Source organism: Schistocerca piceifrons, chromosome 7 (genome assembly GCF_021461385.2).
Source record: "Schistocerca piceifrons isolate TAMUIC-IGC-003096 chromosome 7, iqSchPice1.1, whole genome shotgun sequence".
NCBI classification, from domain to species: domain Eukaryota; kingdom Metazoa; phylum Arthropoda; class Insecta; order Orthoptera; family Acrididae; genus Schistocerca; species Schistocerca piceifrons.
In genome coordinates, this window is record NC_060144.1 from 546,912,793 (window position 1) to 546,932,563 (window position 19,771).

The window sequence follows — 19,771 nt, forward strand, 5'->3', positions numbered from 1 at the left end:
TCGTTGATTTGAAGGAAGCGTATGGAGCCTGAAGATGGCAAAATGAATTGCCCAAACTAGTTGCTTTCAGAATGAATTAAAATATCTTTAAGTGTAAGGCTGTTGGTAAAGTGTATTGATATTGAAAAACTTTCACCATAGGTGGCGCGTGTGTAGGTGTACCTCTTTGCCGCCAATCAGAATCTGTGACCCGCAAGAGCAGTGCCGTCGCAGTGGAGCATCTAAGGCTGCACGTGGCACCTTATCGTAAGTTCATAGAAATCCAGATTGGAAGCCACGCTGACCTCCCAACAACCTGATGATTTCCCTCATCCACATCCTTCTTGCAGCAAACCCTGTCAGACGCTATACCCACCCACATCCCAACCAAGAACATGTGTTCTCACCAGCCCACCCTCTTCCAACAAGCCTTACTCTTCCTTCTACAATCTCGTCACATTTACAGCTGTACTGCTTCTTCCTACAATATCGAGACTGGCATAGACTCACACTCCAACAGAAATACGTAGACATATCAAGAACTTATTAAAAAAAGACATGCACCAGGTTCAACATTACACTCCACAACAACTCCTCCAAGCACTGCAGTGAATTTCATCGCCTCGTAGGCAATACCATGACACCTTGCTAACCGCTCCTCCACACCAACCATCCCATACCTGATAACCTGAGCAAAGCTGACCACTTTGCATCCTATCTCTCTCACATCTTCTGCGTCCCTGATGCTCCTCATTTTTATTTTTTCCTGTTCCGTGACATCCACAAACGTACTAACACTGGAGCCCTGCCCCTGGCTCCCAGGGTCCAGTGCTTACGAAATATTACACACAAAATTAAATATATGATTCACACTGTGGGACATACAACTTGTATTTCACAGAAAATGGAACACATCCCGTGGTCATGACCGCATCACCTATCAACACCTAAAAGAATGACCTTTCTCATCCTGTGACCCTCTATAGCACCATTCTCTCCACAGATTCTTATCTTGGGAAAACCTCAAAAATTCTACCTTTTCTCGAACTGCGCTAACCCCCTGCTGATGTCTCCTACTATCACTCCATCTGCCTCACCCTAGTCTTCAGTAAGATTCTTGAATACAACCTCTCCTGTCCCATTCATCAACACCTGCACCAACACCACCTTTCTCCGACTAACCTATGTGGCTTCTGTCCCATTTTCTCCTCTGATGACCTGTTCTTTCACCTCGGCCATCTTCCAGCCCATCAACTCCCATCAATACGCTATTTTTGTGTCCTTGATCTAGAGGAAGCCTATGACCATGTGCAGCGTTCTGGCCTCCTTCTCTAACACCTTACATATGCACTTCCTAGTAGCTATGTCCACCTTATTGCATCATTCCTATACAATCGCCCATCCATTGTCACTAGCAACAATACATATTCCTGTATCTTACATTCTACTGGAGGAGTGCTCTAAGGCTGGATCCTCTCTCCTCTCTCCTGATATGTCCAATCCACCCCCACCAGACCAACTTGATTACACCACTTTCCTTGCCCTCTATCCTACACTGCAGAAATCCCAAGGATCCCTCCAAACACACCGCAATCAGTTTACCACCTTGTTTAACCAGTGGCTTCTCGAGACCAAACCCTCCAAAACCTGGGCAAACCACCTGCACCATCTATATTCATGACTTGTACCTTTCCGATTACGGTTCTCCTATCCAGTTGACTAACACACTACAGCATCTTGGAATAACCCTCGACTGACAATTAAAATGGAAACCTCATCTACTAACCATCCAACAGAAAGCCGACAACAGACTAAAACTACTAACAGGCAAAATTTGGGGATTACACCCCTCCACAATTCTCCACACCTACAAAATCCTGATTCGATATATCCTCTCTTCTGCCAGTGTACCATGGATATCTGCCCCACCAATGTTCTATAAGTCCCTCTAGATCCTTTCTGCATCTGTTTATCTCCAACCATATGGATCGTCTATCATCTTATCAAATTCTCACCACCCCTCCTCACCCACATTGAACACCTCCACATCTCCTTACCGTGCACAAACTACATTCCAATAACCAACTGACTCCTCTCTGATCACCGCCTCAGAAAAAATAAAATATACCTTAGCAGTTACCCCTCCTACCAAGCATAATCCTTCCCCACCAATCCCACTCTGTATCAGGGCTCCTCTCCCCTTCCTCCTCTACACCCACATCTATCCCTTTCTTCTTGTATCACTACCTTTCCCGCACACCATTACTCCTCCTCACCCTCTGGCCTTCCCACCATCTGTGTTCCCACTATCTGCTTCACCTCCTACCTATCATCTCCATAATTTCCTCGCCTAACAGACCCTCATCTTTTTACCTTCTCCACCACAGCCCCTTTGTAACATATTCTCTCTTCCCAGAATACTCTGTCAGCCAGTGCAGGTCCTTCACATGTTGAGTGGAACCTCATTGCAACTGTGTTTTTAAACTGTACACATTTTTCGTTTTTTTAGCTGTCCGCCATATTTTTATTTTTCTGTCATTTTTGTTCTCTTTCTATAAAAACTACTGGCTGAAAGGCGGAGTATTGTGTCACTGAGGGCCAAATCCCCGCCATAATGGGGAGTGGGCGATAAAATAACAATAAGTAAAAACAACTTGTCATCAATCTTGTACTCCACTGAGGATGAATGGAAGACACGCGGTTGATATATCAGTTGAACAACTAGTATTTGTCTTGTTGCATGCCCGAACTTGAATGGATTATTCGTTACCCGACGAGAAATTAAAAATGAACAATAATTGTTTTCTTCACCAAATTGTCCATTTTAGGAACCGATGTGATTCCTCAGGTACGGCTGAAGTTGTCAGGAGAGTATAAATAAAAGCGTCGGACCACCCGGGCAACGCAGATTACGGGAGGCCCGGAGTGCTGTCAGAGTTGGTCGGCCGCAGCGACGCCGCAACCCGCGGACCATCATTAATGGACGCCGGCACCGGCCGCGGCCGTGTCTGCCGCCGGAATTAGAAGCGTGGCGGGGAGGATGCTGCGCCGCCTGGGGCCGGCCGCTATATATCGATTGACGCGACGCGAGCGGCCGAGCGAAGTGCCTATTTATATTTCAAATAAACACAGCGTGGCGAGACGAGAGCCGCCGGAAATTACTTCCCGGCAGGAGTGCAGGACTCGGCGGGCAGTGCGCCCGCCGGACAATCGACAATCGCCGCCGACAAGTTTTCTCGCAGGTCACGGCCTGCGTCCATCTCTCCCAGCGATCCATCTCACCCTCTAGCCCTCTCTCTCTCTCTCTTTCTCTCTCTTTCTCTCTCCCTCTTTCTGTGGCTATCGTCCTACAGATATGTTACGCATCAAACGGAGGTTGGTCACCAATGAGTGTAGCGTTGGGATAAGCCGCAGTGGCTGCTTTCGGTACACCTGTTTACAGAGCAATTACGAGAGAAAAGGAGTGAAAAAAAAAGTTTATTTTCTCGAGCTGATAAGAAATCTGTCCCGTATGGATAGCAGATCTCAGTAATAAATGCAAAATTTCCAAACTCTGAGAATATTTCCGAATGAGTGGCGCAGTTGAAGGATTTTAAGGTGGCATTGTAGCACCCCCCTGCATATTTTATTTATAATTGTATGCTCTAATAGCACCACCTAGGTCTATTAACATATGAATGGGTAACTGAAAGCGGTTGGTCCCGGCGGAGGTTCGAGTCCTCCCTCGGGCATGGGTGTGTGTGTTTGTCCTTAGGATAATTTAGGTTAAGTAGTGTGTAAGCTTAGGGACTGAAGACCTTAGCAGTTAAGTCCCATAAGATTTCACATACATTTGAACATTTTTTTGGTAACTGAAATGTTCGTTTCGTAATTTGTGTTACTACTTGCATACTGCACATGTAGTTCCGCACATTCCCTATGTTAAAGCTATGAATTAAATGAGCTGTGCACTTCGGTTTGTGAAAAGCTGTAGCTGTATTCTTCCGTTTATTCGGCACAGCAGCCTAGAAGAGAGAGACGGCCGAGGGACACAAGCATTCGACCTTCGTCACGGCCACAAATGTCTAGCTTTACCTGGCCTTCAGGGCCAATGCAGCCCCCAAACTCACTGCGTCCCTAGTGGCTGGCTATGCTAACGCTGCAGCCGTTTACGCGATGGGTGGCTAGAAACTGCATGTGCGAAGGCGCGATGAACACTCTACCTGATCAAAAGTATCCGGACACCTGGCTGAAAATGCCCTCCATGGGTAATGCTGCAATCCAGTATGGTGTTGGCCCACCTTAAGCCTTGATAACAGCTTCCACTCCCGCAGGCATACGTTAAGTCAAGTACTGGAAGGTTTTATGAGGAATGGCAGCCCATTCTTCACGGAGTGCTGCACTGAGGAGAGATATCGATGTCGGTCGGTGAGGCCTGGCACGAGGTCGTTGCAAAACATCCCAAAGGTGTTCTGTAGGATTCAGGTCAGGACTCTGTGCAGGTCAGTCTAGTACAGGGATGTCATTGTCGTACAAACACTCCGCCGCAGGCCATGCATTATGAACAGGTGCTCGATCGTGTTTAAAGATGCAATAGCCATCCTCGAATTGCTCTTCAACAGTGGTAAGCAAGAAGGTGCTTAAAACATCAATCTAGGCGTGTGCTGTGATACTGACACGCAAAACAACATGGCGTGCAAGCCCATCCATGAAAAATACGTCCACACCATAACACCACCGCGTCCGAATTTTCTGTTGGCACTACACACGCTGGCAGATGACGTTCACTGGGCATTCGCCATACGCACATACTGCCATCGGATCGCCACATTCTGCACCGTAATTCGTCACTTCACACAACGATTTTCCACTGTTCAATCGTCCAATGTTTAGGCTCGTTACACCAAGCGAGGCGTCGTTTGGCATTTACCGGCGTGATATGTGGATTATGAGCAGCCGCTCGACCGTGAAATCCAAGTTTTCTCACATCCTGTCTCACTGTCATAATACTTGCAGTGGATCCTGATGCAGTTTGGAATTCCTATGTGATGGTCTGGATAGATGTCTGCCTGTTACACCTTACGACCCTCCTCAACTGTCGGCGGTCTCTATTAGTCAACAGACGAGGTCAGCCTGTACGCTTTTGTGCTGTACGTGTCCCTTCACGTTTCCACTTCACTATCACATCGGAAACAGTGGACCTAGGGATGTTTAGGAGTGTGGATATCTCGCGTACAGACGTATGACACAAGTGACACCCAATCACCTGACCACGTTCAAAGTCCGTGAGTTCGGCGGAGCGCCCCATTCCTCTCTCTCTCACGATGTCTAATGGCTAGTGAGGTCGCTGATATGGAGTACCTGGCAGTATGTGGCAGCACAATTCACCTAATATGTAAAAGTATGTTTTTACGGCTGTCCGGATACTTTTGATCACATAATACATATGGAGGAATGTCTCCTTTACTTAAAGAAAGCAGTTTATGGAAGTTTTCCGTGAGAGCGTCTCAACAGCTGCTCTGGAACGTGGCTAGAAAGACGGTTGGCTTCTGTCCGTATCCCCGCCAACAAAATAAACAGAAAGACTCAACCTTGCTGGCACTCCGTCGAACTCTTGAAATTTCATTGGGTTCGTTGTCGTAACCTCGTCTAAACCTTAGCTAGAGATCTGAGGTGCTCAGAATCGTTACCATCATTGGTGAATGATTAGAAGTTTTTCCAAAAATAAGACGGAATTTTGGATTTCTGTTCGGACTCATTCTGCCTCCTGTCTCCTCGAACGATGGTCTTGCCACACCTAGCGTGCTGCACAAGCCAAGACTGGTCCAGTACAGGATTAGCTGCGGCTCAGAACCGGCGCACACGCTGCCAAGTCCTAGACAAATTCTGTCAGGAATGCTTTCCCGTGGTAAAGTTCAAGGCGCGTGGTATTTGTTAACCTTGCAGAGTTAGTCACTTCAGTAACTGATGATCGCAATTAGTTGTTCGATTTGAAGGATGCACTTTGCAATTGTGAATGGTGTTTGTTCTTTCGAGGTCACTTTTCATTAGCACTTTCTGATATGCCCTTTGCTTGACCATTGGCAATTTTCATTAGGAGATCCTAAAATTGGTACCAAAATCTGGACTGGACATAAATTGACTCTTTAACTTTGTATTCATTAGTATCCTGTTGAAGTTCTCCCACCCGTACGCACGATAGTGGAAATAAATAATATCTGTTATAAGCGTGCATCAATATTTAGAAGCCTTCCCTAACTAAAGTATGGTGTTGTGCAGTGGTTGACCTGTGTATTTCATGTATGGCTGTTAACTTCTGCAGGTGAGCCTACCCCAGTTCAGTTCAGGCGTTATCCATTGCGCGACTTGTTTCGATACCTTTTAAATGTAAATTCATGTGATCCCACAGAGAGTTTCACTCCATTTCCCGATCATGGAGACTTTAATTTTTGCATCTCAGGGGTATGCACACCACAGCCACAACGAACCCACCACACAGGCTGATGGTTCAAATCCCGCCCGGTCATCCATATTACGGTTTTCCATGATTTCCCTAAACTGCTTAAAGGAATGCCAGAATGGTTCTTTTGAAACGATTCTGCGAATTTCCTTCTTCATTCTCCCCCAACTCGAGCTTATGTTATGCATTTGATGACTTCGTCATCGACGGACGTTAAGCCCTAAATTTCTCCGAGAAAAATTTTCCCATTATACTAATCTACTAGGGTTTCCTCACTTTTGCACACATTTTCATTTCTACCCATTTTTCTGGATTTCATTTTATTTATTTCACATCTTCTGAAGTTTTGGTGGCGTAGTATTCTTGTCCTTCTTTCTACCTCTATGTTACCTATGCCGCAGTAAGTAGTTGCGCAAATGTCCTGTTCCATTGTCCTTGCTGTCCCTTTTTCTTCCACTTATGCTAGTTGGGTGGGAAAAACTGCTCTTGGGAGGCCTCCGTACTCTAACGGAACAGCGTCACTTTTACATTTACACAGTGTGCTGTTGACACCTGATGTGATATATTAATGATTAATTGAAGATATTTTGAGGCAGAAATCATATCTAACCGTTGTAAAGGTATACTGGGAAAAGTAATGCACATTTATTCCATTGTTAGGTACTTAGGGATTTTTTTTTTCTTTAGGGCCAGCAGCGTAATATGCGTGAGCTAACGACATGATTGTTTGCGGTCATACACCAAATAGCTGCCTACAATAATTAATCATTTTTACGACAGACTGGACAGAGATCTGGCGTAATCGCCATTTTCAAGTACTTGCAATTACAATTTTGGTGAGAAAAAGGCACGGATGCCAATGTCATTCGGATTAAAGTAGCTCTCTTGTACTCACGTCTATATTGATGTGACGTCGATATTGCGTAGTTAGTGGACTGTTTTGTAACTGCACTTCTTTATTAAGATCGTAAATGGTACCAAGATGTTGAAATCAAATGTTAGTTATGACGTGACAGCAGTTTGACAGTTCCACTGTTACGACGCTATAAGTTTAAAAGGTCGTGCTGATGAACAGCGATATTATTTTTTTAACTAAAATTTGTTGCGCTTTTCTTTGGTTGTTGCATGTGTTAATCCGATGTATCCATTTTCGTGTTCTAAAAGTACAATAAAGTTTTTAACCTAGTAGTTGTGTCTGAATTCTGTATGTTATTTTAATATTTTTATGGGTATTTTCTCGTGTACATATAAATTTATAATTCCTCAAGGATGTTCATAGCAAACCATTTTGGTATTCTGTGTATAATTTGTAGTGCATTTTCAATCGTATCAGCAGTGTGATTTTGTTTTTTCAAATGAAGAAAGAAGCTCGACTGATTATATTCGGAGGTTCGAGTCCGCCCTCGACCATGGGTGTGTGTGCTTGTCCTTAGGATAATTTAGGTTCAGTAGTGTGTAAGCTTAGGGACTGGTGACATCAGCAGTTAAGTCCCATACGATTTCACACACTTTTCTTTATTATATTCGTTCTCTCTAGTGTGTTCTTCTATCAGTTTAATATGTCACTGCTGCAAAATTCTAACGCGAATTCCTTACAGACGAATGGAAAAACTGGTAGAAGCCGACCTCGGGGAAGATCAGTTTGGATTCCACAGAAATGTTGGAACACGTGAGGCAATACTGACCCTACGACTTATCTTAGAAGAAAGATTACGGAAAGGCAAAGCTACGTTTCTAGCATTTGTAGACTTAGAGAAAGTTTTGACAGTGTTGACCGGAATACTCTCTTTCAAATTCTAAAGATGGCATGGGTAAAATACAGGGAGCGAATGGCTATTTACAATTTGTACAGAAACCAGATGGCAGTTATAAGAGTCGAGGGGCATGAAAGGGAAGGAGCGGTTGGGAAGGGAGTGAGACAGGGTTGTAGCCTGTCCCCGATGTTATTCAATCTGTATATTGAGCAAGCAGTAAAGGAAAGAAAAGAAAAATTCGGAGTAGGTATTAAAATTCATAGAGAAGAAATAAAAATGTTGAGGTTCGCCGATGACATTGTAATTCTGTCAGAGACAGCAAAGGACTTGGAAGAGCAGTTGAACGGAATGGAGGATATAAGATGATCATCAACAAAAGCAAAACGAGCATAATGGAATGTATTCGAATTAAGTCGGGTGATGCTGAAGGAATTAGATTAGGAAATGACTTAAAGTAGTAAAGGAATTTTGCTATTTGGGGAGCAAAATAACTGATGATGGTCAAAGCAGAGAGGATATAAAATGTAGGCTGGCAATGGCAAGGAAAGCGTTCCTGAAGAAGAGAAATTTGTTAACATCCAGTATTGATTTAAGTGTCAGGAAGTCATTTCTGAAAGTATTCGTATGGAGTGTAGTCATGTATGGAAGTGAGACATGGACGATAAATAGTTTGGACAAGAAGAGAATAGAAGCTTTCGAAATGTGGTGCTATAGAAGAATGCTGAAGATTAGATGGGTAGATCACATAACTAATGAGGAAGTATTGAATAGGATTGGGGAGAAGAGAAGTTTGTGGCACAACTTGACCAGAAGAAGGGATCGGTTGGTAGGACATGTTCTGAGGCATCAAGGGATCACCAATTTAGTATTGGAGGGCAGCGTGGAGGGTAAAAATCGTAGAGGGAGACCAAGAGATGAATACACCAAGCAGATTCAGAAGGATGTAGGTTGCAGTAGGTACTGGGAGATGAAAAAGCTTGCACAGGATAGAGTATCATGGAGAGCTGCATCAAACCTGTCTCAGGATTGAAGACAACAACAACAACAGTGTGTTCTTTATATCTCACGCTGACACACGTGGTTTTATATATGCCTGGGTTATCATATTTCGATGTTCTAGTGGTGGCGGAACGTAATTTTATTGAAAAGTTGTTGTTGGTTCGAAAAGGTAGTTGAACATTTGTGACCTTAAATAGTGCCTTAATTTGCTGGAGATTCTACCAGGGTAGACGTACGTATCTTATTATCTGTTCCGTTGATGTTTCTCGAGTTAGGTGTATCTCACTATGTACTGCGTTCTGCTTTGGTGTTTTACATTTGTTGTATAATTTTGTCATTATGTTGGGGTCAAAATAAATTGTTTAGGCTGTATAATGAAGTGTGTTAGGTTCTTTATGTATTGCTCGCTTTTCTAGTGGCTGGTTATTTAATCTATTAATCATTGGCTGGAAAAATGTTAATTTATGAGCCATTGGGTGACAGGAATTGACATTTGCAATATTTTCAGAAGTGGTACTCTTTCTATAGATATCTATTGTGTGGCGATTATTATTTTTGCCAATTGTGAGGTCTAGATATTTAATAGTATTATTTTACTCAGTTTCCACAGTGAATTTAATTTTAGGGTGCAGTTGGTTGAGTTTTTGGTAGATGTTTTCGACATCTGCGTTCTGCCATCTACCAACATGAGGGTATCATTTACATACCTAAAAAAGTAGACAATTTGGTTGAGATTAGGCCAATGTGAGTTAAAGAATTTCTCTTCCAGAGAATTTAGGAAAATATCGGATAATGTGCATGCTACACTATTACCCATGGCTATTCCATATGCTTGAGTATAAATTTTGTTGTTAAATTCAAAATAATTTTGTACTAATGCTATTTTGCGAGTTCCAAGTGATCGTTCTCCTGTATATGGAATAAACGCAGTGCCTACCTCCTCCCTCATGATTGTACATGGAGAACTTCGAGGAGGAAGCCCTGTCGTCATCCGAATGGAAATCTACTTGCTTTTTCCGTTACGTGGACGACACGTTCGTCATCTGGACACATGGTATGTATACACTCCTTGACTTCCTTACACTAAACTCCATACACCTCAACATCAAATTCACTATGGAGACTGAAACGGAGGGTAAATTACCTTTCCTTGACGTCTTGGTCAAGAGAAGGGCTAAGGGCACCCTAGGTCATGGGGTGTACTGGAAGACAACGTACACTGATCTGTATTTGCACGCAGACAGCTGCCACCACCCTTCACAGAGGAATGGGGTACTTAAAACTCTAGTACATAGGGCGCGCACTATCTCTGACGCAGAGAGTCTACCCCAGGAATTGGAACATCTGAGAACTGTATTTCGGAAAAATGGGTACTCAGAGTGGCAGATTCAACGTGCTCTCCGCCCAACTACTGCAGCACAACCTGTTGAGATGGATGAAGTCACGAGGGAGGAGGTAGGCACTGCATTTATTTCATACACAGGCGCACTCTCGGGGAAAATCGCCCGCATTTTGAAGAAACACCGGGTCGGAACTGTGTTTTGTCCTCCGAATAAAACTCATGCACTGGTGGGGAGCGCGAAAGATGACCTCAGTTTGAGGAAGGCCAGCGTGTACCAGATTCCGTGTCAATGTGGCAAGTCGTATATTGGTCAGACGATGCGTACCGTCGAGGATCGATGCCGTGAACACCAGAGGCACACTCGACTGATGTATCCGAGCAAGTCGGTGGCCGCTGAACATTGTTTGCCGGAAAATCACGCTATGGAGTATGAACGCACGAGGATTCTGGTACAGACGTCGAGATACTGAGACAGCGTTGTTAGAGAGGCCATCAAAATTCGCACCAATGACGACCTCATAAACCGTGACTGTGGCTATAATCTTAGCAAGGCCTGGGAACCAGCGGTTGGGTTAATCAAGAGTAAATCGAGCAAACGTATAGTTGTGACGACCACGGCGGACAGAGCCATCACACCGACGTCATCTCAGACGCCGTCGCAATCTGTTCCACCGCGCGACCGTGGCGCGGGGCGCGGACAGCGGAGGGAGCGCGCCGCGGGCGGAGGGTATTTAAATCGGCCGCCGCCGCGACCGAACCCAGTTCCCTCTGAGCAGCCATAGCGTACGGATCTCCGTGCCGGCACGTTCACCGTAGCTGAGTCCGTCAGTTCGCCTGATGATGGCGACATGTGTGATCGCCGAAATATTGTGCCTGTTGGACACTGTAGACCGGCAGTACACCCGTGGATATTTTGATTAATAGGTCATGTGTTGTGGCCTCTATGAAATTAATGTTGAAATACCAAAATTATGAATTTTCCCTACTTCCGTCGTCATAAACAATATGTCATTGTGTGGAAATCAGTTCCCATTATAAATTAGGGGCATAATTCTTACTGAAACCTGGACATAGTAATATTGTAAATATTTTGCGTCTATTCTACTTCAAGAAAGTCTTGAGATTTGTGGGGAGACACAAAACCATGTGTTGTATATGATACGTGCGGACAGATTATGATCCAGCGAACTCAGATTCGGAAATGTTTTCGAATGCGCGATAAGACCACAAGACCCAGATGAAAGGTCATGGCGCTAGTGCTTTTTAAGAACAACCGAAACGAGAACTTCAAAGGAAACTTTATGAAAAATTTTGCACTTACCTTAACTGACATCATCGAACTGCTATCCACTTGTGGTGTTACATCAGCGGTGAAGATATTCTTCGTGTGAGACGAAACTGTTACATGCGCTCGCGCTCACTAGGTGATCGTGACGGACACGCAACGTACACCGTCTTCCCTCCAGCGTAGCATAGCCGATAGTTCTGTCTGCTAAATGTGCGCTCTGTCTGAATAAACTAAACAGTAAACACAAACGAAAATTTGTGCTGCGCAGACACTCTCTCAGAGCACGTTATGGACACTAGTTACAAGACTACTGTTAACTAATTTAAACCGAAAGTTACGTTGTTGAGTGTCGTTTGTTGGACATTGAGCTGTGTTTTCAGAAAATGATTGAATGTAAAAAAAAAGTACCCACAAATTAAACACCGGTCCACTTCAGGTATTTAAGTCCAGTAATTCTTTATCGTTTCTACAAATGTGAGAAATTACTTATATATTGAAAAAAGATTTTCTTTCAGCACAATTCAGATAACTCGTACATTCCGTAGATTTTGCTTCTTTGTACAACTGTTGAATGTAACTTTAAGGCGTTGAGCTACCTGTTGGCTCTTTGAGATGCAAACCAAAACTACGTTTAGATATATCACGTACTGTTCCGTTAACAAACCCTTTGTCCGGAGCCTGGCCATCATGACAGGACGGTAAACAGCTAACAATGTCGCCTGCACCTTGTCTCCGGGTCCATCGTATCTTGTCGTCGCCAGGTGAACCATACAGCCATACAGTTCAGCATCTTCTGGCGCTTGCTGTTATCCGACACAAACTGTAACCGTCATCTGACTGTACCTATTCTACATACTGTGTGTCACTTGTACTGTGTAATTTGTGGGACCAAACGATCTCAAAACTGTAAACACAAAATACAGACCTACATTATTTTCGTGAAATGAGAATTATTTCAACAAATATTCATAACACTTTTAATTCTATAAACTATTAAAGCCTGAAGACCCGTCGCAGTTTTCTCAAGTTTTCTATGGAAGAGGGGAAGGGGTGTACATATTCACTCAAAGAGTCCTGAGCACAGAAATAATTCCAGCCTCCAAAACTAAGTTATGACAAGTAATACTCACTTTTAACATTGCCAAATATAAAATCTCCAGTTGATTGCTGATGACGCTGCGGTGTACGGGAACGTGTCGTTAAGTGAATGTGACACAATTTACAGTTGGTGTGAAGAATGGCAGCTCGCATAAATGTAGAAAAGTGAAAGCTAATGCAAATGAGCAGCAAAAGAAATCCTGTAACGTTGGAATAGAGCATTGTAGTGTGCTGGATAACGCAACCTCGTCTATCAAATATCTGGGACTGTCATTGGAAAGCGATATGAAACCGAACAAGGACGGTAGTAGAGAAGGCGAATGGTCGAGTTCGGTTTATTGAGAGAGTTCTACTTTTTTTAAGCGTAACACATATAGAAAGGTGACTGTTCAAAGAACAATAATGCAACCCACTCATGAATACTGCTGTAGTTTGTGGTATACTCACCAGGTCAAATTAAAAGAAGGCATCGAAGCAACTGAGAGATGTGCTGCTAGATTAGTTTCCGGGAGGTTCGATTAGCAGGCAAGTATTACGGAGGGGCTTCGTGAATTCAAATGGCGCAAGGCGCTATTGAGATGTACATGTCGCGTTTGGACTACGAAAGATAAGAGATACTACGGGTCGTTCTTCCCTCGCTCCATTTGAGCGTGGAACAGGAAACGAAATAACTAACACCGGTACAAGGCACCTTTCGCCATGCACCATGTGGTGGTGTGCAGTTTATGTATGTAAATACAGATGTAGGAAGACAGTGCCACATTGATAAACGGGTGCGGCCAGGCACTCGTAATAAAACACAAGAGGGGACCCTATTTTTTACGAATAGAGACTAAGGTGTATGGTCATTGTGTATGAGCTCCAATTTCTCCTGTTTCACCTTCATGCCTTTTTCGCGTGGTATGTGCGAGAGGATCCAGTGCAGTGGCTGACTCTCAAAAACGAACGCTGTCGGCAGTAAACTGCACCGTGACACATTGTGTCTCTCCTGCAATATCTACAAATGGACATGAATGACGATTTATTTGACACTTTCGCATTTACTAAATTGCTTGTCGGAATGAATCTTTTACTGCACTGCACCCTGTTCTCAAAATTTCTGGCAGATTGCAACTATGTGCTGGAGTGGGTAGCGGCGGCCGAGAACAGTGTTCCTACAGAATGAGCTCTTTTGACACAGCTCACAACCCGCCCTCGCCGTTAGTGGTACATTCGTTCCATTTTCCCAGCGCGACAATAGTGGAAGTTACGAAAGAGCAAACAGTCTGCTGTAGAGTGTGATAATCATGCTGGTACTTTTAAGGCTCACATATCTGGAAGAAAAAGAAAGATTGCCTTGTGCTTCACAGTGGTTTGCTGCGCTTGGTAATTTTGAAGGTGGTTTATGATGCAGAAGAGACTCTTGAGTGTCTGGAGTGGAGGCATCAATTGTTAACCAACGTTTATCAATTTCTCTCTTAAATTTGGAAGAATATTAGAAACAAAGTTAAGCTATCCTCAGTCCCACGAGTCGTTTGAGGTACGGGGTGCATTGTTGCTACGCATGGCTGCACTGGAGGTGGGGATGATATAGGAGAGTTAATGAAGGGAGTTAATCAATTTTGAACCAACGTTTATCAATTTATCTGTCAAGTTTGGAAGTATATTAGACACGAAACTTCTGTCACAAGTTTAAAAAGCATCTACAGGACTACCAAGCTCCATGTATTTGTTTCAGGGATGAAAATGGTGAAATAGGCATAACCAATATCCACAACTGTGAAATACTAACAAAGTGGTTTGAATAACTCTTCAAGTGTGACGAACCGAACTATAAGCTGGAATTTCCAGACCTTCATTAAAACACAGAAGCAAATCCAGGACCTGCAGCTGAATAATTTAAAAAAGAAGTAAATGCGCCGAAAAACAACAAAGCCAGTGGAGAAGACTGCATTACAGCTGAGTTTATGAAATGGTCTCAACCAAAAATATGGGAAACTGTAAAGATTCTGGAAGACTGGAAAGTGGCTCTTACTCACCCTTTGCCCCAGAAAGATGATATGTATGATGTAAATAACTGCAGAGGTATATCTCTGCTGCCAGTGGGTTATTAAATATTATCATCAGTATTATTAAACAAGTTAGCAGCAACAATTGATAGCCATTTGGGAGAATGTCAGTCGATTTAGAAAGCGTAGACATTGCTCAGAACAGATTCTCAATCCAAACTCCATAATCCCTCACAGAGTTACAAACTCTTAAGACATAGTTGTAACATTTGCATATTTAAAAAAAAAAAGAACGCATTTGATTCGGTTGCTAGGGTAACACTAGATAAAGCGATCCGAGAATCTGGCATAAAATATAAACTAGCAAAACATCAGGTAGAACGTATTGCTCATCTGCATGATCAGCGACAATACTGCATCTTCGATGTGGCAGTTCAAGGGACCTGACAACATTAATTTCGAAACAGAACATGAGGTTTGCAGATATCAGCAAATTAGGTATTACCTAGGCATTGAATTCTTTTAGAAAGACATTTTTAGCGGCGCATGCGTGTGTGTGTGTGTGTGTGTGTGTGTGTGTGTGTGTCCGTATGTGAGTGTAATTTACTTTTGTTATTATTTATTGTGAGGGAGGAGTCTGCCTTAAGAAGTGGTATTGAAAGCTGTTAAACCACAATTCATTCGATATGGTGAAGACTCCAAGAGACAAATGAAGGGCAATAAATTATTGATAATGCTAGTGGAGACTGATACATTTCTTAGGGAGCACTTTGCTGCTACACCAGATGCTTTGGTTGTGAATGTAATCAACGATCAACCGAGTGCCTCCCACAGTTCAATCTATACGCAGCATTTCTGCCCGGGAGGTAGTTTGATTTTCATAAATCACTATGCACACCTGATACTGATATGTTCTAATGGACCCAAGCGAACATTTATCTACCATAGCTCACTTTATCTCAAAGCATATTAGCCAAGGACAGGATCTCCGAGATGATAATTTTTATAGCCATCGCAAATTTATTTTCTTTCAGTCATAGTGTGGATAGAAAGACGTTGTTTTTGTTTTGTAAAGGATAAGTGGAATCAGCTTAGCTATGATCTCAAAAAGACACGTTTTGGGCAAGTAAAAGTAAGTATGATGTACATATATTACATTCTTGTAGCTGCTGCGCCCATTATCTGTATTTATTAATGACTGCAAACGCCAAAGTGAATGCAGTTTTTTAGCTAACAAAAGTAGGGATTCATTGCTTAGTTGGGACAGCATAATGAGTCAGCCACAATTTAAATTCCAACGTGAGGTTATCCGTGAGACAACATACTACATGATTTTGTAGTTATTCGACAATATCGTCTCTAGGAGGTAGTAAAGACTCGATATCGGAGACTTGGTATCGTTTTAGTCATTTATATTAAGGTGACACCGTTTTGTAATGTCTGACGTGGTCGAAGGCCAGTTAAAAACAATACTTTGCCAATACAGCTTCCAGATATCCAGATAGCGTATGGGAGACGCACCACCGACCCTGTACCTAGAGAAAGAAAGAGTAGGAGAGAGAAGGAAGAGAGGGGGCTGAATAAAGTTAGTAAGAAGGAAACTAATCTTTCATGCTCCTCTCTGTTACTCCATCATATAGTATTTCTGCTATGTGGAAATAATGAAGATTGACTGCAAGTTAATGGCAGGAAAAATATATACAAGAAAATGCAAAACATCAACATACATGTTTCATTAGAAAAAATTGTTTATTAATGGTATAAATTCTAGACAACTGCAGACTCTTGAAAATATTAGTGCACTACAAAGCTTTGTAAGTATTCACTTATTTACATATAGGAATTTAATGAAGCACATATTTGTCAATAGAGAATATATAGCATACCATTCTCAACGAACTCTCACTATAAAGCATAAATGGAGAGTTCGTTCAGTCGGCAATTCATAGAAAATATTCATGCAAACAGAAGTACTTTATTATTGTCATTGGATTAGACGAAATAAGTTCAGTGGAATGTATATTGAATGTTGACAATTCTTTATTGTAGAATAACACTGGATTATGTCATATAGAAACACGCATAGACAGGTTTCAGGAAGAGAAGATCGCTCAGATTTCCCTCATCAATGTCAGAGTCAAAAGTCTCTTCTTTCGCCCAAATATGAGAAAAAAGCAATAAAAGCAAAAAATTTAAATATGTTATGTTAATTTCTGAATGTAAACAAAGGAATGTAATTTTCCCAAAACAGATAAACTTTTAACAATTTATAAGGTAAATATAAGTATCAAATAACTGTAAAGCAATTTAACAAGAATCACTCTGGTTTGCAGAATGCTCCCGTTGACAAGGTAACACAAGAATATTTTTAGAACTTTGATACTTGTGTGATGTAAGAATAATTATGAAATCCAGTAAAATTTAGTATTTTTCAACTTTGGTTATAGGCGTTGCTGGTTTCCAGTTAAGGATATATCGAAGATTAAATTCAAGTCGATAGATTTTAGAAATAAGTTATGGAATAAATTGAAATTATTCGAATAGGTGGAAGCCTGAGCCCCAGATGTTTAGCTGTTCTGCATTTGGTTGTGATGTTGTGGACTCTAGCAACATGTGTAGGATCTTTTCCATAATTTAATTTCGTCTAGATATATAGTATCAAGACAAGTAACTCTAGGGCCTTGAGTCATTTGCTGACACAAATATATTTGTAAACTGACAAAAAATTTAATATTAAAGTTTAATCGTATGTCCATCCCTCTTGTCGTTAATCATTAAACTAGGACAAACAATAAGTAGTAGGGGATTTATGTTATTGATTATATTAACCAAATTAGAGGTGAGTGATGATGAAATTATGGAAGACTAATAACGGAAATTTTTGACATTCTTGCATATGGTTGCTGGCATCGAATCTGTTTCCTTGGAGAACAGAAACAGTTTAAGCATATGCCTCAATTCTTCCCTGTGTCCTAAAACGTGAATTTAGGTGACACAGTTAGAAACGTAAGATGTTGCCACACGTAGCCTTATGTGCTATGTTGAAAATGTTGGGTGACAGTATGTAGATCTTGTTGTACACAAAGTTACGGAACGGTTTAGTATACATATTGTGAAACAATAAGTGCTTCAACTTCATATTCGACAGACATATGTGGTTAAGAAGAATAAAACCTAATAATATCGCCAGAGATACAGTGAACACGTTACTTCAAAAATGTAGTAAGGGGTAACAAAGGACTAAGAGTCGTAAGATAAAATTAAACTAAAAGAGAGATGAAGTCTCTTCCGAGAAAGCTCATCCTTTCACTTAAAGTAAAAAAAAAAAATTGTTAGTGAAATTAATATACTTCTGTATATTTTATAAGGATTCCTTTTTTCGCATTTGTGTCAAGAACATTCCAATATTTCATCATTTCTCATGGGGAAAGATATTTACAACACTGATTGTAAAACAAGGCGCTTTCTTATGAATTTTCGCAAATGTTAGACTTACACATCACAGTTGACCGCATATATTATCCGTACGAAACGTACATGTTAAATTGTTGTGTTTGTCCAGACAATTTAACACAAAAAATTGATTAGTAATTTCGAGTTTTGTATACTCGCAGCAGGGCTATAGGACTTTTCGGCGGTGGTTACACGTTGTATCCAAAATGTAGCACTAGCAGTGTGAGCAGCATAAAATTTTCGGTGAAAGACAAAAATTATTGTGAGCTATTCACTCATTGATGTACTGTGTTTGATCAGAGAGAACATAAATGTTTTGAAAGAAGGTTCATTTTGTTCAATGTCAAGTGATTAGTAGTCACTTTCTTCGGTGTCGTACGCAGAGATATTCTACTACCTTTTCGTAATAACAAGTATTGTTGCTTATAGAGAAAGGTAGTATTGAAATTAGTCTTGAAATGTTTTTCATGGAAGCGGATGTTTTTCAGTACTGTGATAGCTTCCTATCAAGCAGTAGTAATCACGAGTGAATTTTTCTGTTCCACTGCGTCCAGCTTCACAGTGGGACTGTAACGGAATTAAAATTTTCTGAATTGTGTTTATATGCAAGATATTTCGTATCGAGAATCTTTCCTGAGAAGAAACACTTTGCTCGTGGTAGTCAAGATAAAACATTTCACCAGTTCTAATTAAAACAGAAACAAATATCGGTCAACGTGGTGTATGGCTGTTTCTCCTCCTCCAGGTTTAGAGGTACAAGCAGGTGGAGCAGCATAACTGCGCCGGCCGCCGCACCGTAGCGCATGCGCCGGTGAGCGCCGCGTTGTCCTCAGTCTTGCTGCTTCAGGTCCCTCCAGGTGTTCGCTGAAACAAATGAAAGCCACGAAGCTAAGCTATGAGAAAGATCGACAATAGTGATCGTAAAAGATGAATGAACAACTAGAAACCGGACACTCTTTCAAGTACTGTGAGTGAGAAACAAGAATCTAATTTGAAGCACTGCATGATAGCCATCAACTGCAGATTGCTAACCGCTCAACATATGACATTATTTTTACTTTAAAACGTAATCTAAGATCCTAAATGATGAACATACACTGCGCATTAACATTCAAATAGTTGCAGAGTTTCACAGTTTGTTCCAACACACAATAAACAATTGCAATGGCCATGCATACACAACTGTCATTGGCATGCATACACAACATGCAAACAAATGCAATCATACGAACAAATATTGTGTTACACGGGCCTCAGACTACCGTAAAATCTTGATTCGCTGCAGAATGCAATGAGCTTGGAATCTGAATGCAAAGTTCTCGGTAGAAATAGCTGTAGCGTAGTCGAAACCGCCTGCCAACAATATGCCCGTCCACATTTTGGCAATGTTGTTTGGACTATGCTGCAGATATTTTCCATATAGTCTCGACT

The 19,771-nt window shown here is 41.8% G+C and overlaps 1 protein-coding gene across 2 annotated transcripts in view; it reads right to left on the bottom strand.

Moving 5' to 3' along the window:
• Positions 1-16,679: 16,679 nt before the first annotated feature.
• The window catches only part of LOC124805071 (carbonic anhydrase-related protein 10-like), a 925,040-nt gene continuing 921,948 nt past the window's right edge, over positions 16,680-19,771 (bottom strand). For both annotated transcript variants that reach the window (XM_047265497.1, XM_047265498.1), the window contains one exon: positions 16,680-19,204. In XM_047265497.1, coding sequence (XP_047121453.1) covers positions 19,170-19,204 — 35 coding nt within the window. In that variant the 3' untranslated portion in view covers positions 16,680-19,169. The remainder of the gene's footprint in view (positions 19,205-19,771) is intronic.